General features: G+C 53.6%; 1 protein-coding gene across 5 annotated transcripts in view; it reads right to left on the bottom strand.

Moving 5' to 3' along the window:
* The window catches only part of TSEN15 (tRNA splicing endonuclease subunit 15), a 39595-nt gene that overhangs the window by 5375 nt on the left and 8012 nt on the right, over window positions 1-26208 (bottom strand). For 3 of the 5 annotated variants that reach the window (XM_085890585.1, XM_085890584.1, XM_085890586.1), the window contains one exon: window positions 14689-14767. In XM_085890585.1, coding sequence (XP_085746711.1) covers window positions 14689-14767 — 79 coding nt within the window. Of the gene's footprint in view, window positions 1-949; window positions 1030-1240; window positions 1390-14688; window positions 14768-26208 lie in introns of those variants that run through there. The other 2 variants (XM_085890587.1, XM_085890588.1) reach the window with 2 other exon arrangements.

The raw sequence follows: 26208 nt of genomic DNA, 5'->3' as shown, positions 1-26208 counted from the left end.
CGTGGACAGAGGGATTGGCTGGTTTATGGTGTGTTAAAAACACCCGTAGCTGGGTTTCGGCGTTGATCCGGAAGCTACGACGAGATTGTCGCATTCGGTGGACGCGCGGCATGGATTGGGCTGAAAAGGTCGGGCGCATGCTGAACCGGCGGAAATCTATAACAATATTATATATATATATATATATATATATATATATATATATATATATATATATATATATATAGATATAGATATACATGTAGATATAGATATAATTTTTGGTTGAAGAATGTACAATGTACATGTTTAAGAACCTCACATGCATATGCAGTAAATGTAATCGTCAAATAGCAGTCACTATGACACGTGCACTGTGCAGAATCTTTGGGAAATAAACTCGGTAGAAGCTCCGGCAAGTCAATTATGAACCTTCTTCGACCCGTGAGCTTCCACTTCAGAAGATTTGCACATGTCAATGCAAACTGTTTTCGATTCAAAATTTTAACCCCTTTTCCCATGACCGACATGCAGTGCATGCATATTTATTAATTTAATGATGTGTACAGTATTTAAATATTGGGCAACTGTTTGCAATCTGTTTTGATGTGAAACGTTTTAAAGAAAGGGATTCAGATTTTTTAAAAATTAATTTATGAAAGCCTTCACAGTGGAGGGTGAGGGTGTTAGGGAAAGGTTGGGTCGTGATGGTGGAGGAGTTGGGAGGGTCTTTGTTCGGGCAGCATCACCAGTATGTAATGTCCGTGCTTCGTGCAAAGGGATTAAACACAATTACATTTATCAACCACTCAGCTTTTGTGATTACTAGCTGTGCCAACCTGGTCCCAAAGGGTTTAATGAACAGACAGCATGTTGTGCTTCACAAACATATTGTACAGCTATCTGTGAATCTCAATGAGGATGTAAAATGAAGTGAAACACTCAAAAAATGTATATTTTTATGACGTACATGTTTGTTTGTGCTCCTGTCGGCGTGGCTGCGGTGCAATTGCTTGTGTTCCTTCCATGTACTGGTATATATTGTTACGTCTGAGAGGGGGGGGGGTATGCATTCAAAGGGTAATTAGGATGTTTAATCAGGTATGCCATGCTGTTCGAGTTGTACCAAGATCTCGATGTAATAAGTAGCAATTCAGTGGTGATAAATCGTCTGTAAATGTCCATTTCTTTAAGGGGGAAATGATAATTGTCACGTAATTAGATAGGGAGACGGTTTAGTGTAAGTGTTTATGCGTATCACCTTTTAGTATTCCCTGTAGGCTTGCCATGACGTAACAGGACAGTGCTGCGGGTGGCTCCGCCCCTTGATCACGATTGGCGGAAGGCGACGGCAGAGGGCCAATAAAAGGGCTCGATTGGAAGTGACGAGGACTCGAGTATAAAAAGATTCTGTTCGGGAGAAAGGAAAAAGCTCTCGTCGAGGTGGCACCACAGAGCTCTCTCTCTCTCTGGTTGCGCTTGTTCGTTCCTCGATTTGTCGTGTCTCGTGGCCTTGCTGTGCCTCGTGCCTCACCTCGGTTGGCCCTCGGGTTCTGCTGGCTCGGAGTACGGGACCGAACGGCGGGCGGACCTGCCTCCCTCTCCTGCTTGCATCTTGGCGCTAGAACTGGCTCCCTGGCGGCTGTGAGCAGTCTTGAGCCTACATCAGTAGGTCGACACCACCAGGAACTGCACCACGGTGGCTGGTTGGAGCTCACAGGCCGGAAACCTGTGAGCTCCAGTCACAGGGCATTTAGGATCATCAGCATCTCCTGCAATGAAGCTGAGTCTTTGGGCCTCTCACCCAATCACCGCAGGTTGGTCGGTGGTCTTTCTGTGGTCTCCAGCCTTGCCCCCCTGCTCTCTCTGCGATTTGTCCCCACCACATTTCCACAGGGCGCTCAAGGTCCGCCAACAACCCCCTTCTGGTAAAACTACCAAAATCACGAATCACTGCTCATCTTCACTCTTTCATTCCTCTTTTTTCCCACCTTTGGAATAAACTTCCTCACTCTATTCCTTCCCATTCTTCCCTCCAGGCTTTCAAAACAGCTGTTCACCACCACCTCTTATCATTCCCCATCCAAATCCTCGATCTTTTCTACCCCCGATAATCCACCCAAGCCCACTTCGTTCAATTCCCCAGCTTTCCTTCCTGAAAGTACCTGTAATGTCATCTTCTCTTCGCCATATTCCCTGTCCCATCCCCATCCCTCTCCCTTCCACAGTTCACCTAATAAGTCTGTTCCCCACTGTTTTGTCCCTTCCACTCCCGCCCCTCTTGTCTCATGCCCCCTTGCTGCGAGTTGTGTGTTAGCTCTCATACGAGCCTCGACAAGGTATACAAAAAAAACCAAAAAAAAAAACCGCGGTTCTGCGCGGAAGGGCTGACGGAACCTCGGCACCACCATGTCTCCTGCCCTGACGGGCGCAACGCCAGCTCGTCCAGCACCAATCCAGTTACTTTTACGTCGAAACCACGGGCAAGCCTGACCACGAGCTACGTTTTGTGGGTGTGTGTGTGTGTGTGTGTGTGTGTGTGTGTGTGTGTGTGTGTGTGTGTGTGTGTGTGTGTGTGTGTGTGTGTGTGTGTGTGTGTGTGTGTGTGTACCTGGCGCCTTCGAGGGTTTGAGATTTGTATATCCATTGGAATTGTTTGTGTTCCCCCCACGCCCGAATCCACACCACCTCCCGTCGAATCGCCCCCGGATCCCTCCTCTTGCCGAGTCTTATTATCGTTCTGGTTAGAGAAATAAACATTATTAACTCAGTGAAAAGCGACTCCTGCCACCTTCCTTGTCCCGTTTGCTGGAGAGCGATTAAAAGCGCCATCCTTGGGTTATAAAAAAATAAACCGCCTCCATCGTTTCGGCACATCCTACGTTGGCGGGACTGTTCAAGTCCCGTGGACGTCACAATATTTTTATACTGCTTCGAGAAGTATTGTACACTGCTCCTTCCCAATTCCATATCCAGGCGATGCATGACGCCATCACTGGGTGCTGAAGGAAGGGAGTACTCAGTTTTCACTCCGTTTGTTTGTTTTATTGCTGGATTACTTGTTATCTTGCCAAAACGAAGTTTTTGCAAGATATGTTAGTCAGCTTGGAAGGTTTTTTTTTTTGTTTTTATTTTGTTTGTCTGTAATCACGTATAAAAAATTCTGCAGAGCACAGTTATCATTGGAAATTTTTGTAACTCTCTCCTGCCTGTAACTCCCACTCTCTCCTGCCTCGCTCTCCCTCCTTCCTCGCTCTCCCTCCTGCCTCGCTCTCCCTCCTTCCTCGCTCTCCCTCCTCCCTCCTCCTTCCTCGCTCTCCCTCCTCCCTCCCACTCCCTCCCTCCCTCCCCACTCCCTCCTCCCTCGCCTCCCTCCCTCCCTCCCTCCTTCCTCGCTCCCTCCCTCCCACTCCCTCCTTCCTCGCTCTCCCTCCCTCCTCCCTCCTTCCTCACTCTCCCTCCCTCCCTCCCTCCTTCCTCTCTCCTCCCTCCCTCCCACTCCTTCCTCGCTCCCACTCCCTCCCTCCCACTCCCTCCTTCCTCGCTCTCCCTCCCTCCCTCCTCCCTTCCTCCCTCCCTCCCTCCCTCCTTCCCGCTCTCCCTCCCTCCCTCCCTCCTTCCTCTCCCTCCCTCCCTCCCTTCCCTCGCTCTCCCTCCTCGCTCTCCCTCCCTCGCTCTCCCTCCCTCCCTCCCTCCTTCCTCGCTCTCCCTCCCTCCCACTCCCTCCTTCCCTCGCTCTCCCTCCTCCTCCCTCCTTCCTCGCTCTCCCTCCCTCCCTCCCTCCTCTCCCTCCTCGCTGACTCCCTCCCTCCTACACTCCCTCCCTCTCCCTCGCTCTCCTCTCCCTCCCTCCTCCGCCTCCCTCCTTCCTCGCTCTCCCACTCCCTCCCACTCCCTCCTTCCTCGCTCTCCCTCCCTCCCACTCCCTCCTTCCTCGCTCTCCCTCCCTCCCACTCCCTCCTTCCTCGCTCTCCCTCCTTCCTCCCACTCCCTCCTTCCTCGCTCTCCCTCCCTCCCACTCCCTCCTTCCTCGCTCTCCCTCCCTCCCACTCCCTCCTTCCTCGCTCTCCCTCCCTGCCACTCCCTCGCTCCTCGCTCATCCCTCCCTCCCTCCCTCCTTCCTCGCTCTCCCTCCCTCCCTCCCTCCTTCCTCGCTCTCCCTCCCTCCCACTCCCTCCTTCCTCGCTCTCCCTCCCTCCCACTCCCTCCTTCCTCGCTCTCCCTCCCTCCCTCCCTCCTTCCTCGCTCTCCCTCCCTCCCTCCCCTCCTTCCTCGCTCTCCCTCCCTCCCTCCCTCCTTCCTCGCTCTCCCTCCCTCCCTCCCTCCTTCCTCGCTCTCCCTCCCTCCCTCCTTCCTCCCTCCTTCCTCGCTCTCCCTCCCTCCCTCCCTCCTTCCTCGCTCTCCCTCCCTCCCCACTCCCTCCTTCCTCGCTCTCCCTCCCTCCCTCCCTCCTTCCTCGCTCTCCCTCCCTCCCTCCCTCCTTCCTCGCTCTCCCTCCCTCCCTCCCTCCTTCCCTCGCTCTCCCTCCCTCCCTCCCTCCTTCCTCGCTCTCCCTCCCTCCCTCACTCCTTCCTCGCTCTCCCTCCCTCCCTCACTCCCTCCTTCCCTTCCTCCCTCCTCCTCCCTCCCTCCCTCCCCTCCCTCCTTCCTCGCTCTCCCTCCCTCCCTCCCTCCTTCCTCGCTCTCCCTCCCATCCCTCGCTCGCTCTCCCTCCCTCCCTCCCTCCTTCGACCTCGCTCTCCCTCCCTCCCTCCCTCCTTCCCTCGCTCTCCCTCCCTCCCTCCCTCCTTCCTCGCTCTCCCTCCCTCCCTCCCTCCTTCCTCGCTCTCCCTCCCTCCCCCTCCCTCCTTCCTCGCTCTCCCTCCCTCCCTCCCTCCCCTCCTTCCTCGCTCTCCCTCCCTCCCTCCCTCCTTCCTCGCTCTCCCTCCCTCCCCACTCCCTCCTTCCTCGCTCTCCCTCCCTCCCCTCCCTCCCTCCTTCATCCTCGCTCACCTCCCTCCCTCCCTCCCTCCTTCCTCGCTCTCCCTCCCTCCCTCCCTCCTTCCTCGCTCTCCCTCCCTCCCCCTCCCTCCCTCCTCGCTCTCCCTCCCTCCCTCCCTCCCTCCTTCCCTCGCTCTCCCTCCCTCCCACTCCCTCCTTCCTCGCTCTCCCTCCCTCCCTCCCTCCTTCCTCGCTCTCCCTCCCTCCCACTCCCTCCTTCCTCGCTCTCCCTCCCTCACTCCCTCCTTCCTCGCTCTCCCTCCCTCCCTCCCTCCTTCCTCGCTCTCCCTCCCTCCCTCCCCTCCTTCCTTCTCGCTCTCCCTCCCACCCACTCCCTCCTTCCCTCGCTCTCCCTCCCTCCCACTCCCTCCTTTCCTCGCTCTCCCTCCCTCCCTCCCTCCTTCCTCGCTCTCCCTCCCTCCCTCCCTCCTTCCTCGCTCTCCCTCCCTCCCTCCCTCCTTCCCTCGCTCTCCCTCCCTCCCTCCCTCCTTCCTCGCTCTCCCTCCCTCCCTCCCTCCTTCCTCGCTCTCCCTCCCTCCCTCCCTCCTTCCTCGCTCTCCCTCCCTCCCCACTCCCTCCTTCCCTCGCTCTCCCTCCCTCCCACTCCCTGCTTCCTCGCTCTCCCTCCCTCCCTCCCTTCCTCGCTCTCCCTCCCTCCCTCCCCCTCCTTCCTCGCTCTCCCTCCCTCCCTCCCTCCTTCCTCGCTCTCCCTCCCTCCCTCCCTCCTTCCTCGCTCTCCCTCCTTCCCTCCTCCCTCCCTCCCTCCCTCCTCCTCCCTCCTCGCTCTCCCTCCTTCCTCGCTCCCTCCCTCACCTCGCTCTCCTCCCACTCCCCCTCCCTTCCTCGCTCTCTTCCCTCCCCCTTCTCTCCCTCCCTCCCTCCCTCCCTCCCTTCCTCTCTCCCCCTCCCTCCCTTCCCCTCGCTCTCCCTCCCTCCTTCCTCGCTCTCTCCCTCCCTTCCTCGCTCTCCCTCTCCCTCCCTCTTCCTGCTCTCCCTCCCTCCCTCCCTCCTTCCTCGCTCTCCCTCCCTCCCTCCCTCCTTCCTCGCTCTCTCCCTCCCTCCCTCCCTTTCCTCGCTCTCCCTCCCTCCCTCCCTCCCTTTCCTCGCTCTCCCTCCCTCACTCCCTCCTCTCCCCTCCCTCTCCCTCCTTCCCTCGCTCTCCCTCCCTCCCTCCCTCCTTCCCTCGCTCTCCCTCCCTCCCTCCTTCCTCGCTCTCCCTCCCTCCCTCCCTCCTTCCTCGCTCTCCCTCCCTCCCTCCCCCCCTCCCTCCCTCGCCCTCTCCCTCCCTTCCCACGCTCCCCCTCCCACTCCTTCCTCTCGCTCCCTCCCCACTCCTTCCTCGCTCTCCCTCCCCTCCCTCCTCCCTCGCTCTCCCTCCCTCCCACTCCCTCCTTCCTCGCTCTCCCTCCTCCCACTCCCTCCTTCCTCCCGCTCTCCCTCCCTCCCTCCCTCCTTCCTCGCTCTCCCTCCCTCCCTCCCTCCCTCCCCGCCCTCCTCTCGCTCTCCCTCCCTCCCACTCCCTCCCTCCTCCCTCGCTCCCCCTCCCTCACTCCTTCCTCCTCGCTCTCCCTCCCTCCCTCCCTCCTTCCTCGCTCTCCCTCCCTCCCTTCCCTCGCTCCCCTCCCTCCCTCCCTTCCTCGCTCTCCCTCCCTCCCTCCCACTCCCCCCTTCCCCGCTCTCCCTCCCTCCCTCCCCTTCCCTCTCTCCCTCCCTCCCCCCTTCCTCGCTCTCCCTCCCTCTCCTCGCTCCTCCCTCCCTCCTCTCCTTCCTCGCTCTCTCCCACTCCCTCCCTCCCTCCCTTCCCCCTCCCCTCCCTCCCTCCCTCCCTCTCTCCCTCCCCTCCTCGCTCTCCCTCCCTCCCTCCCTCCCTCCTCCCTCCCTCCTCCCTCCCCTCCCTCCCTCCCTTCCTCGCTCTCCCTCCCTCCCTCCCTCCCTCCTTCCCTCGCTCTCCCTCCCTCCCCCTTCCTCCCCTCTCCCTCCCTCTCCCACTCCCTCCTCCCTCCTCTCCTCCTGTCTCCCTCCCTCCCTCCCTCCTTCCTCGCTCTCCCTCCCTCCCTCCCTCTCCCTCCCCTCCCACTCCCTCCCTTCCCTCGCTCCCCTCCCTCCCTCCCTCCCTCGCTCTCCCACTCCCTCCCCTCCTCCCTGCCCCCCTCCCTCTCCCTCCCTCCCTCGCTCTCCCCCCTCGCTCCCCTCCCCTCCCTCCCCTCCCTCCCTCCCTCGCTCCCCTCCCTCCCTCCCTCCTCCCTCCCCCCTCCCTCGCTCCCTCCCTCCCTCCCTCCCTCCTCACCTCGCTCTCCCTCCCTCCCACTCCCTCCTTCCCCTCGCTCTCCCCCTCCCTCCTCCCTCCTTCCTCGCTCGCTCTCCCTCCCTCCCTCCCTCCTCCTCGCTCTCCCTCCCTCCCTCCCCTCCTTCCCCTCGCTCCCCTCCCTCCCCACTCCCTCCTTCCTCGCTCTCCCTCCCTCCCTCCCTCCTTCCTCGCTCTCCCTCCCTCCCTCCCTCCCACCTCGCTCTCCCTCCCTCCCCACTCCCTCCCTCCCCTCCTTCCCTCGCTCCCTCCCTCCCTCCCTCCCTCCCTCGCTCTCCCTCCCTCGCTCCCTCCCTCCTTCCTCGCTCTCCCTCCCTCCCTCCCTGCTTCCTCGCTCTCCCTCCCTCCGACTCCCTGCTTCTCGCTCTCCCTCCCTCCCTCCTCGCTCTCCCTCCTTCCCTCGCTCTCCCTCCCTCCCTCCTTCCTCGCTCTCCTTCCTTCCCTCCCCCCTTCCTCGCTCTCCTTCCCACTCCCCCCTTCCCCTCGCTCTCCCTCCCTCCCCCCTTCCCTCGCTCTCCCTCCCTCCCTCCTCCCTCGCTCCCCTCTCCCTCTCCCTCCACTCCCTCCCACTCCCTCCTGCCCTCTCTCTCCCACTCCCTCCTTCCCTCGCTCTCTCTCACCCTCCCTCCTTCCTCGCTCTCTCTCACTCCTCCTCCCCTCCTCGCTCTCCCCCTCCTCCCTCGCTCTCCCTCCTTCCTCGCTCTCTCCCTCCCTCCTCGCTCCCCTCCCTCCCCTCCCTCCTCGCTCCCCTCTCCCTCCTCCCTCCTCTCCCTCCCTCTCCTCCTCTCCCATCTCCCTCCCTCCTTCCTCGCTCCCCTCCCTCCCTCCCTCTCGCCTCCCTCGCTCCCCTCCCCACTCCCTCCCTCCCTCCCTCCGACTCCCATCCCCTCCCTGCTCCCTCGCCTCCCCTCCTCCCTCCCTCCCTCTCCCTCCCTCCCTCCTTCCTCGCTCTCCCTCCTTCCTCGCTCCCTCCCTCCCTCCTCCCTCGCTCGCTCCCTCCCTCCCCCACTCCCCCCTTCCTCGCTCTCCTTCCCCACTCCCCCCTTCCTCGCTCTCCCTCCCCCCCCCTTCCCTCCCTCCCTCCCTCCCCCCTTCCCTCGCTCCCTCCCTCCCTCCCCTCCTTCCTCGCTCTCCCTCCCCCCTCCCTCCCTCCCCTCCTTCCTCGCTCTCTCTCCCTCCCTCCTTCCTGTCTCTCCCTCTCCCTCCCTCCTTCCTCGCTCTCTCCCTCCCTCCCTCCTTCCTCACTCTCCCTCCTCCCTCCCTCCCTCCTCCTCGCTCTCTCTCCCTCCCTCCTTCCTCGCTCTCTCCCCTCCCTCCTTCCTCGCTCTCTCTCCCACTCCCTCCTTCCCTCGCTCTCTCCCTCCCCCTCCCCTTCCCCGCTCTCTCTCTCCCTCCTTCCCTCCCTCTCTCCCTCCCTCCCTCCCCCTCCCTGCCTCTCCCTCCTCTCCCTCCCTCCCTCCCTCCTCCCTCGCTCCCCTCTCTCCCCACCCTCCCTCCCTCCTTCCTCGCTCTCCCTCCCACTCCCTCCTTCCCTCGCTCTCCCCTCCCTCCCCTCCTTCCTCCCTCCTCCTTCCTCCCCTTCTCTCCTTCCTCGCTCTTCCTCCTTCCTTGCTCCCCCTCCACTCCCTCCTCCCTCGCTCCCCTCCCTCCTTCCTCCCTCGCTCCCCCCCTCCTTCCCCTCGCTCCCTCCCACTACGCCTCTCCCTCCCCTCCCTCGCTCCCCCTCCCACTCCTTCCTCCCTCGCTCCCCTCCCACTCCCTCCTCCCTCCCCCTCCCCCTCCCTCCCTCCCCCTCCCTCCCTCCCTTCCCACCTCCCACTCCCCTCCCCTCCCCTCCACTCCCTCCTCCCTCCTCCCCTCGCTCCCTCCCTCCCCTCCCTTCCCTCCCTCTCCCCTCCCCTTCCCTCCCTCCTCCCTCCCTCCCTTCCCCTCCCTCCTCCCCTCCCATCGCTCCCTCCCCCTCCCCCCTCCCTCGCCCCTCCCCTCCCCCCTCCCTCGCCCCTCCCCTCCCTCCCTCCCCTCCCTCCCTCCCCTCCCCACCCTCCCTCCTCCCTCGCTCCCTCCCTCCCTCCTCCCCTCGCTCCCCTCCCCCTCCCTCCCTCCCTACCCCTCCCCCTCCCTCCCCTCACACGCTCCCCTCCCCCTCCCTCCCCTCCCCTCGCTCCCCTCCCTCCCTCCTCCCTCGCTCCCCTCCCTCCCCCTCCCTCCCCTCCCTCCCTCCCTCCCTCCTTCCTCACCTTTCTCTCTCCCCCTTCCCTCCTTCCTCGCTCTCCCTCCCACTCCCTCTTCCCTCGCTCTCTCTCCCTCCCTCCTTCCTCGCTCTCTCTCCCACTCCCTTCTTCCTCGCTCTCCCTCCACTTCCTCCTTCCTTGCTCCCCCTCCCTCCTTCCCTTGCTCCCCCTCCCTCCCTCCCCTCCTCGCTCTCCCTCCCACTCCCTCCCTCCCTCCCTCCCTCCTTCCTCCCCTCCCTTCCCTCCCTTCCCTCGCTAACCCTCCTTCCTTCTCCCCCTCCCCTCCCTCTCCCTCGCTCCCCCTCCCTCCCTCCTCCCTCGCTCCCTCCCTCCTTCCTCCCTCGCTCCCCCTCCCCTCCCCTTCCTCCCTCGCTCCCCCTCCCTCCCTTCCTCCCTCGCTCCCCTCCCACTCCTTCCTCCCTCGCTCCCCCTCCCTCCCCTCCCTCCTCCCTCGCTCCCTCTCCCCCTCCCTCCTCCCTCCCCCTCTCCCCTCCCTCCCTCCCTCCCTCGCTCCCCCTCCCTCCCTCCCTCCCGCTCCCTCCCACTCCTCCTCCCTCGCTCTCCCTCCCTAAAATCCCCTTCCTCGCTCCCCTCCCACTCCCTCCTCCCTCGCTCTCCCTCCCTCCCCCCTTCCCTCGCTCTCCCTCCTCCACTCCCCCTTCCTCGCTCTCCCTCCCTCCCTCGCTCTCCCTCCCTCCCTCCCACTCCCTCTCCCTCTCCCCCTCCCACTCCCAGCTCCCCTCCCACTCCCTCCTCCCTCCCTCCCTCCCTCCTTCCTCGCTCTCTCTCCCTCCCTCCTTCCTCGCTCTCTCTCCCTCCCTCCTTCCTCGCTCTCTCTCCCTCCCTCCTTCCTCGCTCTCCCACTCTCCCACTCCCTCCCTCCCTCCCTAATCCTCCCCTTCCCTCTCGCTCCCTCCCTCCCTTCCTCCCTCGCTCCCCTCCCCCTCCCTCCTTCCTCCCTCGCTCCCCCTCCCTCCCTTCCTCCCTCGCTCCCACTTCCTCCCACTCCTCCTCCCTGCCGCTCCCCTCTCCCACTCCCTTCCTCCCTCGCTCCCCTCCCCTCCCTCCTCCCTCGCTCCCCCTCCCTCCTCCCCTCCTCCCTCGCTCCCCCTCCCCACTCCCTCCCCTCCCCTCCCCACTCCCTCCCTCGCTCCCCTCCCCTCCCCTTCCCTCCCTCCCCTCCTCCCCTCCCACTCCCTTCCCACTCCCTCCTCCCCTCCCACTCCCTTCCCTCCCTCCTCCCCTCCCTCGCTCCCCTCCCACTCCCTCCTCCCTCGCTCCCCTCGCACTCCCTCCTCCCTCGCTCCCCTCCCACTCCCTCCTCCCTCGCTCCCCTCCCACTCCCTCCTCCCTCGCTCCCCTCCCTCCCTCGCTCGCTCCCTCCCCTTCTCCCTCCCTCCCTCGCTCCCTCCCTCCCCTTCTCCCTCCCTCCCTCCCTCGCTCCCTCCTCCCTCGCTCCCCTCCCCCTCCCTCCCCTCCCCTCCCTCCTCCTCGCCTCCCTCGCTCCTCCCTCCCCTCCTCCCTCGCTCCCCTCCCACTCCCTCCTCCCTCGCTCCCCTCCCACCCCCTCCTCCCTCGCTCCCCTCCCACTCCCTCCTCCCTCTCGCTCCCCCTCCTCCCCCCTCGCCCCTCTCTCCCCCCTCTTCGCCCCTCCCTCCCCCTCGCTCCCCTCCCACTCCCTCCTCCTCCCTCCTCCCTCCCTCCCCCTCCACTCCCTCCTCCCTCGCCCCCCCTCCCACTCCCTCCCTCCCTTCCCCTCCCTCCCTCTCCCTCGCTCCCCCTCCCCTCGCTCCCCTCCCTCCCTTCCTCGCTCCCCCTCTCCTCCCTCCCTCCCTCCTCCTTCTCCCCCTCCCTCCCTCCTCCTCCCTCACTCTCTTGCTCCTCCTTCCCTCCTCCCTCTCCCTCATTCCCTCGCTCTTCCCTCCCTCCCTCCTTCCTCGCTCTTCCTCCCTCCCTCCTTCCTCGCTCTTCCTCCCCACTCCCTCCTTCCTCGCTCTTCCCTCCCACTCCCTCCTTCCTCGCTCTCCCTCCCTCCCTCCTTCCTCCCAGTCCTCCTTCGCTCTCCCTCCCACTCCCTCTCGCCCTCTCCCTCCCAGTCCCTCTTCGCTCTCCCTCCCTCCCTCTTCGCTCTCCCTCCCACTCCCTCTTCATCTCCCTCCCTCCCTCTTCGCGCTCTCCCTCCCACTCCCTCTTCCAGCTCTCCCTCCTCCTTTCTTCCTTCCTCTCTCCACCCGCTTCACTCCTCTCTCTCCCCCTCCCTCCCCCCACCTCCTCCCTCCCCTCCCCCTCCCCCCTTCTCCTCCCTCCCCTTCCTCCTCCCTCCCCCATTCCTCCCACACTCTCTCCTCCCTCTCCTCCTCTCTCTCCACCTCCCTCGCACTCTCTCTCCGCCTCTGCTCTCTCTCTCTCCACCTCCCTCCTCTCTTTCCACCTCCCTCCTCTCTCTCCACCCCGCTCCTCTCTTTCCACCTCCCTCCTCTCTCTTCACCCCGCTCCTCTCTCCCTCTTTTCTCTCCCCCCCCTCTACCTCCTCCCCTCTCCTCTTCACCCCTCAATCCCTCGTCTTGATGTTGTGCAAACTAACCTTTCAAATCATCCTTCACTAGCACCAAAAGTTTCCACTTGAGAGCCTTCATCATGTTCACGCATTAAATCAATAAACTGACTTTTCGGCTTCACCGAAATCATCTTGGTGTTTATCGGCACATCACGCCGGTTCTGATCTTCGATCCATACACTTAGCAGTCTTTTCAAGTTTTCCCATCACATCACTTCTCTGGTGAGACAAATTTGTCGCGCTGAAAGGTGTAGCAGCTGGAGAACTTACTTTGACTTTGTATTTATTGTCATGTATTGTTCTCACTGTAGACGAAGCAAGCCATAATGTTTTCGTGATTTGGGGAAGCTTTCCACCCGTTATAAACCGCCTTAATGCATCCAATTTTAAATCCAAGGTCATGGCTTTATGGTCTCTTTTTGCATTGCACTTCCACTATCATGTGCACTTAATGGCCTTTTCCCAGACATCCTGACTTACTTTTACTGAAGGAAGAACATTGAGAAAAAGGTTGATATCCTGCACAGGAGAGTACCTAATGTGATCAACATAATGGACTGAAGTAAAACAAGCCAAGCTTGAGCGGCACAAAAATAGCGGGAAACCAGGACAATGAGAAAAGTGTGCAAATAATCTAGTGGTAGTATCAAATTCACGCTCGGACAAACGACAGACAGTGTGTTGCTCGATTCCTCAACCTTACCCCCACTAAAAAAATACATATATTCAGATTCAAACTTCTGTAAAAGCAAATTTAAAGTAATGTGCAATGAATCTCCTCTCCCTGTCAAGACTGGAGTGCCCCAAGGCAGTGCTCTGGGCCCTGTCAGATTCCTGATCTTCATCAATGATCTCTCTCATTGTCTAGAAAATCCTCTTTATCTATTTGCTGATGACTCCACTCTCTGCCGTGACATCCCCCATCCTTCAGATGGGCAGAATGCAACATCTTTCTCTCCTCGGGTCTTGAAAAATCACAAACTGGTCAAACACTTGGAATGCTTATCGAACTCCTTTCCACCTACAAGTCCTTCATCCACAGCTTGATGGAGTACTACTCTCCCCTTTGGACTGGCTCCCCTACCTCACACTTTGCTGACCTTGATCTTGTGGAAACCAAGGCCTTTAAGATTATTGGAATCTCCCACGATGAAACTTATAAGATGGGCCTATCACTTCACCATCGCAAACAGGTTGGTGGTATCTCTGTTTTCTTCCACCTCCTTTCTGGTCTTGCACCCTCTGCTCTTTCCGTGCTTTGTCCCCTTCCCCCAGGTTTCTCAATGGCACACACGGTCCACTATCAACCCCCTTCTGGTAAAACTACCTAAATCCAGAATCACTGTTCCTCTCACCTCCACTCGTCTATTCCTCTTTATTTCACCTGTGGAATCAACTTCCACATCCTCTTCCATCCCATTCTTCCCACTAGGTCAACACAGCTGTTTACCATCTTAGATCATCCCCAATCCAACATCATGATCCTTGTCTACCCTCATTAACCCACCCCAATCCCTCCTCCTTCCAAACTTACAGTTTTCCTTCCAGAGAGTTTCCTTCTGTGTCTATCTTGTCTTCTCCATGCATTCTCTCCTGCCCCCCCCCCCTATTTCTCCACACACTGATTGTCTGTCTGCCTCCCTCAATCTTAACTCTCCTTCCTCTTTCATATATTTTCCTATTGCCCGTGTCCACCTGTGATGCCACTACCTCACTGTCACGTCATTTTATTTTTGTACTCCGCCACCTCACTATTCCATGAGCCCAGATTTTGTGAATCTCTCTATCGAGTGCAGCCTGTGGCTGCTGGTTGCATCATTGGTTGGGACGCGGCTATGCCGCTGATGCAGTGTCCCCCTTACCAGTACTCTGGTACTTATTTTGCCGACCTCGAAAGGATGAAAGGCTGAGTCAACCTCCTGGTGTATATTCATTCAGCGGCCAACGGGGCTTGAACTCAGGACCCTAGGAACCCAAGCCAACACCAGGCTGATTTTGTGAATAAAACCTTTTTCTTTTTATTTTTTTTTATCACAAAGTGCTTTGAAAGTTCAGTCGTTCTTCTTCCTTTCAAAGTTATTCAGTTTTTCTCCAGTAATCTGTCCCGCACCTTTGAACATCTGGTGGTGATCAAGCTTCTTCAAAACGAGTTCAAACAACAGCATTTTCTTTCATATTTGGACCTTTCCTCTCATCTTTCTTGTCGTTTTCATGCAAGCAACAGTATAAATGATGTATACTTTGTATACAAAATATTTGGTTCCCTAACGCAAACCACCTTCCAGGGTCTATTCTATCTCACTCTTCCCTCCAGGGCTTACAGATAGGAGTGTACTGTCATCTCTTATCATCCCATGATCATCTGTCAGCAATTCTGACCCATGATCTTCGTTACCCCCATTAACCTTTCCTAACCCAACCATAATACTTGCTACATCCAGCATTTCCTCTCCTCCTCCCTCCTTGTTAATTCATTTATTCCTTTGATGTTTGTCCTGTCAGCTCGACCATGCTCTTCTATGAGCCTCGCTCCTGTAAATAAATATAAATTATTTTACGACTTTGAAATATAGCTGAATACATTGCTGTCAACTATGGCTTAAGATTTAGCAAACAACCTTTTTTTTTTTTTTTACCTTCCAGCAGGTTGAGATAAACCAGAAGTGCAGTGTACGCATCACTTTCCGGAACTCCTTGAGACATCATCTCTGAAAGCTGGAACAAAAGCAGGAACCAAATTCAGTATAAATCTACAAACATACAGTATCAGACACAAATCTATCTGCATTCAAAAGATATACTTTTGTATAATTATATTCACAGTGACTTTAGCAGCAAAGTAAACTAGTATTTGTAAATTATTTGTTGCTAATAAACAAAATTTATCACTTAATAAAACACTGTGTTGTCTCATGATGTTTCACAGTTAAAATTTTACCGTTTTCCCACAATGCAGTGTATGTCATCATCCGAGAGGTGGTCAGTTTCTAGTTGGATAAAGCAAATGGGTTGATTTTCATGAAATATATTTGAAGGGGTCAATTCAACATTAATTTAAAGAAAGGCTCCAAGTTGGAGATGATTAATATAACCTGAACTATAACATCAATTAGAACTTCGTTGAAGTCACATTAAAAGTCAAAGGTCACATGTGAGAGAGCAAAAGAGATGAGTAGAAGAGATAAAATATCAGATGCTTCGCACTCGAGTTGTGGTTTGAAAATGTTTTGAAAAGGCACATGACTTTTGACCTGTTGGAGCCAAAATCGAATCAGTTAATCTTTGGATTACAGTCTATACTTGTGCCAAGTTTGGTTGATATACCTTTAGTGGTTCACAAGTTGGCATGGTAACAAAGATTTTCAATTTACGGCCAAACGACTTTCGACCTCTGACCTTTTAAACCCAATATCTAGTCAATTCATCTTTGTGCCAATTGTTTGGTTTCAATCCCTTAATTGGTTCACAAGTTATTGTGATAGCAACAACAAAGAACTGATAACAGATGCTCATACGGGACAGTGCATCAGTGGGGCCACAGGTGGACAAAACAAGCAAGGAAATGAACAAAGCGAACATAGCAATCAGGAAGTAAAGAGGTTGAGTTAGGTAGGGTTAATGGTAGGGTTAACAAGATCATGGCTAGGAAAAATTTTTTGACACGAGATGTCAATAATGACATGAGATGGTGGCCTACCGTTTTCTTTAAGCTGTGTACAGATTGGAGCACGTACAGAAGGCAGTTACAAGTTGAAGAAAAGAGAAACAAAGGAGTGGAGGTGTGTGGTAATCCTGGATTTTGGGAGTTCAACCAAGTGGTTAGTGGAAGAATGGCTGCGTCCTGAATGAGCTTGGAGGGTCTAAGGGAAGATCTAACAAAGGGAGATAGACCGGAGGAGATGCGGCAAAAACCAGAGGCCACTGACTTGTCTGTAATGTGAGAACATGCCTCGTGCATTGGCCGTATCACGGGAGATTCCAATCACATTGAGAGTTTTAGATTCCACATAATCCAGGAGAGACAGATGTTAATCCAGGAGAGCCAGAGAACCCTCACCCCAGGCTTAAGGAAGAGCAGTACTCCATTGAGGTACAGACAAAGTCCTTGTCGGGTTTTTTATCTTGCCAAAACGAAGTTTTTGCAAGATATGTTAGTCAGCTTGTATGTTTTTTTTTTTTTTTTTGTAATCACGCATAAAAAATTCTGCAGAGCGCAGTTGTGGTGTAGTGGCCTGCGGGGGCAGGGCACAATGCGGGGAGCGTCGTGGAGGCGTGGAGGAGTGGTTTTGGAGTGGTCACGTGCCTGCGGGGGATATAGGTGTTCGCGCCGCCTGAGGCGTTGTGTAGTCTGTAGTAGTGTGCATCGTCTTCGTCTTCGTCGGAGACGACTTCGAATTGTTTTCTGAACAATTGGGCTGCTATTTCCACGTGAATGATGTAGACGATGAAAGCAAACGCAAATCGATCTTGCTCGCCTCGCTATCAACGGAACATTATCGGCTACTGAGTGATTTAGTAGCGCCGGATAAGCGCAGTGATGATGGGCTGTCGTTTCAGGACATTGTGGAGAAGATGAAAGCACACATGGCGCCGGAGAAGTCATTGCAGCTCGCTCGATACCAGTTCGATCACCTCGCGAAGGGTGCGGAGGAGCGCGTTGCAGATTTCGTGGCACGGGTGAAGCATTCGGCCGTGGCTTGCAAGTTTACGGCGGAGGAGCGTCCAGCTCGAGTCAGAGATCGCTTTATTTCGGGGCTGCAAGATGCGAAGATGGTGTCGGCCATTCTGCGGATGCGAAGTGTCGACGTTACATTCGACTCAGCGGTCGGGACTGCTTCAGCTGTCGAGCAGACGCTCACGGATGTCCGCGCCATCGCCGGCCAGGACGTGATGGGAAGTTCCGGCTGGGGCATGTCGAGTGACCCCGGGGTCCACGCGATGACCCAGGTGCCCCAGGTCGCACGCGCGTCTGTCAGTGCGAGCCGTGGGCACGCGCCGCAGCGCGGACGCGCTGGGAGTGAGATGGACATCCAGGGGTGCTGGGGGTGTGGTGGTCCGCACCTGCGACGAGTGTGCCCGTATAAGAACACCGTGTGTTTGCATTGTCACAAGGTGGGACATCTGAAGCGTGTGTGTTGAATAGCGGGGGCCGCCGTTAAGGTCTTGGATGGCGAGGTCTGGGACAACCCCAGCGACCTGGGGAGCGGCCTGCAGCCAGGGCATAGCGATCACGGCGGCCCGGAGCAGGAGATGCAACCAATGTTGAGTCTGTTTTCGATTGGTCCGGAGGTGACAAGACCAATCACAGTGGAGGTCAAGGTGAATGGCGAGCCGATCGTATTTCAAGTTGACACCGGGGCTGCTGTGTCGGTCATGGGCGAGCGGGCGGCTCGTGGTCTTCGCGGTGTTCACCTGGTCAAGACGACCTTGTCGCTGTGCACGTACACCGGCGAAGCGATTGCACCACTTGCGGTGACGGACGTCTCGGTGGTCTACCGGGGTTAAAGCGCTGCCGTTCATTGCTTCCTGCGACGATGATGCACGGTTCTGGAGCAACGGGAGCCATGCCAGCCGCGATGAGCTCTCGCACTTCGGCTGCGCTCATGATACAGTGCGCACCCGTGTCGTTCAGGCGATTTCAGCGGGGGATTGGAGCGAGCCAGTCGCGTTCAAGAAGTTCGTGGACCGCGACCATCGACGACAAGCAGGTCATCACAACGTCGCGACGCCAACCAAGAGGCGGACACGCGATGTGATTCATGGGTTGCTGATTGTTGCGTATTTGATTTCCGTTGCGCGAGTGATGCAATTTAACCTTGTTAAAATAAATGCCAACAGTTCACATGTGAGCATAATATGTTTGGCTGGGATCAATCGATGGGATGTCCGATATGATCGATGTGATGTGAAGGGCTTGGGGGCGATCGTGGCGAATAAAGAGGTTTGGCCGATCTCCAGCTGCGAGGGTAGCCCACGGTTCGCTACCCTGTCATGTGTGGGGATTATGCTGGGAGGACGCGCTGTACGTGAGGGGAAGGTTGCATTGGAGCAGACAATGTTTTTGTTGTTGTATGACACTGATATGTCTCCAGGCTGCGCTGACCGTCCATGTGGACGTGCATGGTTTTCTGGGTTGGGTTGGATGCGCGGTTTTGGCTCAGGGCCGGGGCTGGTTCGCTGTTCAGCGTTACCCCCACCCCTGGTTTCGCCAAGGTCAGACGTGCCTGGCGCCCTGGGGCGCAACTCTCTGTTCTCGCCAAAGCCGTTCGGGCGTGCGTTGAGATCTCGGCGGATTATGATGCGTGGGTTTGTTATGGGATTGATGGTGCGCCCAGCCGACGGCGCTGTTCAGCGTCACCGCCCAAGGTCAGACGGGCTTGGCGCCGGGCGGCACAAACCTCTGTTCTCGCCACTGTCGGCTGCGCTGGCGCCACGGGGCTTCCAGACAACGGGGCTTCCAGGCTCGGAATGTTTATCTGATTCGGGTCTGTCTGGGGGAGATGCGCCGCCTTGTCGGCCGGGGGCGTTTGATGGTGCCGGGGGAGGTTCGCTCTGGAGGTCATCGCAACCTCGGCGGAGGGCGTGCAAGCACGAGCCGCCTGGGGGCGCTTCTGCTGCGTAGTGATGCTGTGCTTCCCAACTTGCTTCTTGATATCTTTTAACGTAGTCAGGGTTTTGTGGGTTCGTCGTGCGACTTAGTTTCCGAGCACCTGTCATTGCTTTGAAATTCAACTCGCTCACGTCAACACGTTATATGATGGGGTGGAGGGCTGAGTTATGGGCCGGGTGACACCAACGGCATTAGGGTTGCGGGTAGCAGATGAAGCACGGTTCCTTTTGTGCCGTCTCGTCTGGGCTCTGGTTGTTTTCTGTGAGGGGGTGCCTATGCTTTTTGATTATTATCGTTTTTGTACCTTTTTGCTTTTATGTCATGGTATTCTATGCCGATTATGCTTATCATTATGGTGGTCATTTTGTAATCGTAGTTTTAGGAGGGAGGAGTGTGGTGTAGTGGCCTGCGGGGGGCAGGGCACAATGCGGGGAGCGTCGTGGAGGCGTGGAGGAGTGGTTTTAGAGTGTTCACGTGCCTGCGGGGGATATAGGTGTTCGCGCCGCCTGAGGCATTGTGTAGTCTGTAGTAGTGTGCATCCGGACGGGCAATAAACACTGTTCGACAATCCTCACGGCTACACGAGTCCTGCTGCCCTCTGGACACGACAGCAGTTATCATTGGAAATTTTTGTAACTTCGCATATCAGAGGCCTATAGAGGTCCCTTTCAGCGCGCAAAATTTTGAAGGTCAAGGTCAAAGGTCAAGGTCACTGTCACAAATCAGGGGAGTCGACAAAACCCTTATTTTTTGAGTAATTTTGATCGGATAGTCTTCGAACTTCATGGGAATATAGTTCATGGTCTGGCGCTCAGCTGATTAATTTTTGGTGGCGATTGGCCTTGACCTTCATATGTTTTTTTTTTTTGTCTGTAATCACGTATAAATCACTCTGCAGAGCACAGTTATCATTGGAAATTTTTGTAACTTGGCATATCAGAGGCCTATAGAGGTCCCTTTCAGCGCATAAAAGTTTGAAGGTCAAGGTCAAAGGTCAAGGTCACTTTGTCGCAAATCAGGGGAATCAACGAAACCCTTATTTTTTGAGTAATTTTTCATCTAATCATCTCCGAACTTTATGGGAATGTAGTATATAGTCTTGCGCTCAGCTGATTAGTTTTTGGTGGTGATTGGCCTGACCTTCATGGTTAGCGCCTGAGGTCAAACATATTTGACCCCAAGTTCAAATTTTCAAGTTTTAGGAACCATATCGTGTAGTACCTCAAATTGAACACATCGATGAGTGCTTTCTAGATATGTCAAGCTTGAAACATTATGACGTCATTTGGTGACGTTATGAGGCAAACACATTTTTCATGGTTACTCTGTAGAACGATTCTCATCGGAATCTCTCGTAGGCAGATATTCCTCAAGGAGTCGCTCCTGGTGGATAGCAGCTCTGTTCACCTCAGTGTGACCTGAAAGAAGTCACACGTGGTCACCTTTTGGCAAGATACGGGTTTATTTTTCTATTTCTTCGTGATTTATTTTTCAAGGAATGACTTGGAATTGTATGAATTAAATGATGGACAGTTCAAAAATCCATCATTTTACAAAACCATGCATAGAAACAACCATCAGATTTTTGCTCCATAAAAATAGTCAGCTGTATATTTTTAAACCAGTGACTGAAAAAGCTACCATGGAAATGACCCCGACTCCATCAATTTTCTACCGCAATGTAACAAAAGTTGAAGGAGTGTGGTAAACATCACCTGGTCCACATGATCTAATGCGGCCTCATGGACAAAGGGATAAGAAGAGTCATGGCCCGAAACAAAACGGAATAATTTGTTTTCAATTTTTTTTCGTATACAGAGTCAAGGCTCATGGAAGATTTCAAACAGAATGGATCAGGATGTAACATAACAAAAGGAGCAGCAGAAGAAGGGGAAACATCAACAGCAGGGCTGAGGGACAAAATATACGGAGATGGAAAAACAAGGGTTGCGGGCAATGATGAGGGATAGTAGGGGAGAGCACAAGGGGTGATCAAGATGGATACAGAAGCAAACTTTTTGGGAGGGGTGGGGGTGGTTTAACAGGGGTAGAAAAGATCATGGTTTTGGATTGGAGATGATCTGAGATGGTGGTGAACAGCTATCTTGAAGGCCTGGAGGGAAGAATGAGATTGAAGAAAATGTGGAAGTTGTTTCAACAGGTGGGGAAAATGAGGAACAAATGAGTGCAAGTGAGCAATGATTCTGGACTTTGTGAGTTTCACCAGAATGGGGTTGATGGTAGCCCACGTGCATCCTGCAGAAACATGAAGGAGAAAGACAAAGCACGGACAGAGCCGAAGGTGCAAGACCAGAAAACATGGCTTTAAAACGGGCAGCTGCATTACAAAGCACCCTCTTGTCTTTCTCGCAAGGAGATTTTTGAAATATAGCACCGGTACAATGGCTTTGATAATTATAACAACAGTTTAAAACTGGTGGGTGTTAACAATGCTATTTAAACAAGAGTGATAAACTGAGGGATGTTTAAATGGTATCCCAAACAGGTTGACTCATCTCTCTCTCATTTAAACTCTGAATGTCCTTATAATATCAATGTAATTTCGGATTTGAATATGGTGCGGGGGGGGGGGGGTTCTAAAGTGGTGCAGGGGAGGTTATAAAGTGGTGCAGGGGAGGTTCTAAAGTGGTGCAGGGGAAGTTCTAAAGTGGAGTGGGGTGGTTCTAAAGTGGTGTAGGGTGGTTCTAAAGTGGTGTAGGGTGGTTCCAAGGTGGTGCGGGGGTTCGAATGTGTTCCGCTCCATAATGGAGACCCAAATTCAGCTTGGCACTTTGGAGGAAAGCCTTGCATACTGAAATAAAATCAGGATGGCTCTCTTCCCTCCTCAGAATTTCAAGGCTACATCCAGCTTTGGAGACCATTTTGGAGATATGATCTCCTGAAGATGTTAGAATATGGATCATGCAGCGATAGACCTCCTCAAGAGCAGAGACTAACCCTCCCAAAGGCCAACCACTAAAATAAACTGGAGAATTTGCAAGCTGGTCCTCATGGAGGGATAAAGTGAAAGTGCAGGACTTTCTTGCATTCAAGGTCATGTTTCAGGCCAATGACTAGTTGCATATTTCCTCTGTACTGGCACAAAGTGATGCTGCTTTAGCTTGTCTGGCAGAGGAACAAGGAACGGTCTGCATTTCAGTGAAGAAGGGCGGTCATTGATAAATGTTTCTCAGATGAAGTCATAAGATCACGTGCCTTTAGCAGCCATCTTTGCAAGTCAAACTTGACCGGCACACTGAATGTTTTTTTTTATTGCCCAAATCACTGCTGCCGTTTACAACGCCCGAGACTTGTTCGGTACGAGAGCGGGAACACTTTAAAATAAAGTGTAATGGACAGGGAAGGAGAAAATAAACAACACCACCACAGTCACAACAACAACAACAACAACAACAACAACAACTCTGTTATAAAAGATCCTTTTTTGTGTTTCTCTTCATTTTACATCATTGAGACTCACAGATAGACATGCAATATGTTTGTGAAGTGAAGCATGCTGTCCTCTGATTAAACATGTCAGCGAAGCAACAGGTAGGCATGGCTAGTTATTATAAATCAAACATCATTCCAATAAACATTCCATTCATTTGTGAGCATAGAGTTTACAAACAATGTTAATCTGGGGTTGAAAAAGAGCTGGGATTGTATTGAGTAACTTGTTGATAGAAGTTCCCCTATTCACACCACAACAGAGCACTATCACAGCAGTCAATCAACCCCACAGAGTTTTAGGCCAAGCCAGTGTGCTTTCAAGTATATATTGCTGATTAATATTGGTTGGGACTTACTTTGGACATCACCAGCACCTTCTGTTTCTCTTCGCACGTTCCATGTCTGCGTCCCATGAACCAAGCTGACCACAAAATATTTGTAATGTCGAGGCTCTTAGAAGCTTTCATAGCCTCCTCTGTGTACTCAGAGGAAGTGCTCACTAGATAATTGTAGACATTGAGGTACTGTAGGTTAGGTAGCTGCTTCACATTAGCTTGCTTCTCAGTGGAGGTAAACAAGTTTCCCAACAAGCTGTATGGATCTGTGACCCTAGCGAGCTATAATTTCAGGATATATCTGTGCCTGCTCTGATATCTAAATGACTAACAACATTGGATAAGCTGGAGCCGCTTCCAGTTGCAGATATGTCTCCAATCATTTTGAATGATCTAGATCCGGGTTGTTTACAATATGGATGACCTACAGGCTACATAATGGTGGACCCAACAGGTGGTGACATCACCAGCTTACATCAGTGAGAAACATCTATACACCAAGAACGGGATTTGTCCCAGAACACTACGTTCAGGGATGCCGGTTTTTAAAGATGGAGTATGGGAGAGAATTGCAAGACCATGATCCAAGCAACCCCTTTCTTGTGAGTGCAGAATGAATCTAGAAATTCTAGAGGGGGACTATGGATACCATTATCTGATAGTTTGGAAAGCAGAACAGGGTGCCAGGCAGTATCAAATGTACACAGTTGATCACCAGTAAGATGGATCCCCAGTATTACCCAGGTTTAATTTGATGAAGTTGAAGCAGCAAGTCCAGAAAGAGAAAGGAACAACTTCAATGGAAGCTTCGCATGAACTTCGATGGAAGCCAAAAAAACTGTATCCAGCATAAGAATGTAACACCAACACCCAGCTCTGACAATTTATGAAGTGATATTTGATGGTTTATTGTGTCATTCACCTTGGAGAAGTCAAATAGAATGAGGTCGACCATACTTCCTACATCTGTCCTTTTAGTTAAATATAATTGTATGTTAACATTAGCTGATTTTCAACACCTATCTCCCCTTTAGGAAGTCAAACTGAGCCTCAATTAAGACAGAATTTTCATCCACATATGATTGTATGTTTTCAACAAGCAACCTCTCCTTGTTTTTACAACAAACAGATGTCAGACTAATTAAGAGGGTCACATTTCTTACCTTTCTTAAATATTGTTGCAATATCAGATTCATTTTACATATCAGGGAGGTGACTGGATTTAAATGAATAATTTACATTTCTATAAAACGGGTAAGCTTGACTCCGAGAACAATGTTTAAGCAATGCGGGATGGATAGAGTGAGGACACAAAGCTGACGATAGGTTTAAACCACCAAGCACTCTATGAACATCTCCTGAAGTGATAACTACTCATGAAATAGACCGTCAAAATATTTCTGCTGTTAGGGTTAGGATCAAACTGTAAATGGAAGTGAATACCCAGGCCAATACCTCTGCCATATCTCCAGGATCAGGTACGAGTAAGCCATTATTATTTTGAAGCGCACCTTATTGAAGGATAACAACTTTTCTTACACCTAATGCAAGAATGAAACTATTTAGCTTTTGAAATAAAATTGCCAATAATATGTTCTTCATAAGATGATTGATTATTATTGATCGAGAAATTCATGTACCGGTGATTTATTTGAAGATCTAAAGTAAGAGTATTTATAGCCTGAGCAGAATTCCTCCCATGTCCAGATCTCAAATGTTTACATGTGATCCATACTTTGTGCCGCTGTCGTATGAGAGATTTTGGTAGCTGTGTCCCAAGGTTTACAAAAAGGCCGAACAGAACTATCAATAGTCTTTATAGGTACAAAAAAAATTAGACAATAATAGAAGTATCCTTACTATAATTCACAGACCGGTGTTTGTGTGTGTGTGCGTGTGCGTGTGCGTGTGCGTGTGCGTGTGCGTGTGCGTGTGCGTGTGCGTGTGCGTGTGCGTGTGCGTGTGCGTGTGCGTGTGCGTGTGCGTGTGCGTGTGTTGTATTTGTCACGTTGCTCCTCCTACAGCTCTGAGCTGATTACTTCATACATCGGAACAGCATGACCCCAATTTAATGTATAGGGGTGTTTTTGTCTTTGCCTTTGGTCTTGGGGGGGGGGGGGAGAGACGCAAATTTTCTATGTTAATCCATATCATGTAGCGCCTTCTCCAGGTGGGGGAGGGTATTACAAGTCTCCACCATTTACAGTATTCCTTTCCCCATATTTTCCAGTACAGTGAGGTGTTTTGAATTAAAAGCAGTTGGTACGTTTCTGCTTCAGGCACGTACCCTGGGTTTTTTTTTGCCTATACAGATCTGTCAGTTTCATATACATTGGCCAAATAAAGGTATGCGTCAGAAGAACGTGCTGCATGCTCAGAACAAGATCGCCCATTGGGTGGGTACTCTGCTCGTAGATGTAAAGAATAAAAACATATCATGAACATCTAAATAGCAAAAGTCAAAATCCCAATCAACCTCAGATAGTATCATATTTCGTCGATTATAATTTGCCTCATGCTGAAACATTAACGTTTTACCATCTGAGGCAGATAAGGTCTCATACTGAAAAATATATTTACAAAGCAAGACAATGATCGCATAGGCTTGCTTCTTTTTTTCTTTTTTTTTAAACCTGAGCAAGTGTATGGTGTTGGGGATGGGGAAGAACAATGAAAATAGAGAATACAGGATGCAAGGGGAAATTTTGGAGTGTGTCACACAGGAGAAGGATCTGGAGGTGGTAATAGATGTGGGAGGTAAGCAGGCAGCTCAGTGCCAGGTAGCTATAGGTAAAGCAAATCGGGTTTTAGGTTGTATTCGGAAGGGGATGATTTATAAATCAAAAGAGGTGGTGTTAACAATGTACAGGAATTTAGTGAGGGCCACATCTAGAATATTGTGTGCAATTTTAGTCACCACAACTCAGGAAGGACATAGATGCTGGAGAGAGGGTTCAGCGCAGGGCTACTGGATTGATTCCGGGCCTAACTTGACTCGGCTTTGAAGAGCGGCTGAAGGAGACAGGGCTTTATGCACAAGAAAGAAGGCAGTTATGAGGAGATATGATACAGATGTTTAAGATAATGAAAGGTAGAGATAAAATAAGTGAAGATGAATTATTCAAGAGTATACAGTGATAGGACCAGGGACCATAGCTTGAGAGTAAAGAAGCTCGGAGAGCTAAGACGGTAGAAAGCTAGGGGTCTTTCACTCAGAAAGTAGATAATATATGGAATGGTCTCCCTGGAAAGGTAGTGGCAGCAGAAAAAGTAGACAAGTTAAAATTACAATTAGATACGTACCTGTACTGGAAATTATGGACACGGAGGGGTAGAGGGATGTTAACAGGACTTTTAGGTAGTTTGAGCATTGATGGGTGATTGTATTGTTGTGGGTCGGGGACCGGTGGCGAGAACGACCGCGAGGTGGGGGAAGTTACGTCGCCTCCCACCAGACTCCTGGAATTGTAGGCCATCGCTCACGGATAATTCCGTGAGGCGGCGTGTCGCTTAACCGACCGTGGACGCCAATACCTCCACCGCATAGCGAACTCTTTTTGTCTAGAACCAATTTACCTAATTAACCACGCAGTGTTGTCTACCGGGGAACCACGCCCTCGGTACGTCTTGCCTGAACCGGATCACTCTACCAACTACCAACTACCTTTCCGGTTCGGATGCAGCCGAGCGGACGCGCCAAGAACGTACGTACGCCAAGCGGAAGAACGTACCGGCGAGGATGAACAGATTATCGGGGA

Source organism: Eptatretus burgeri, chromosome 8 (genome assembly GCF_056783735.1).
Source record: "Eptatretus burgeri isolate ZD-2024b chromosome 8, Ebu_testis_v1, whole genome shotgun sequence".
NCBI lineage: Eukaryota > Metazoa > Chordata > Myxini > Myxiniformes > Myxinidae > Eptatretus > Eptatretus burgeri.
The sequence above is the reverse complement of the archived record's forward strand: the minus strand, read 5'-3'. Positions and strand labels throughout refer to the sequence as shown.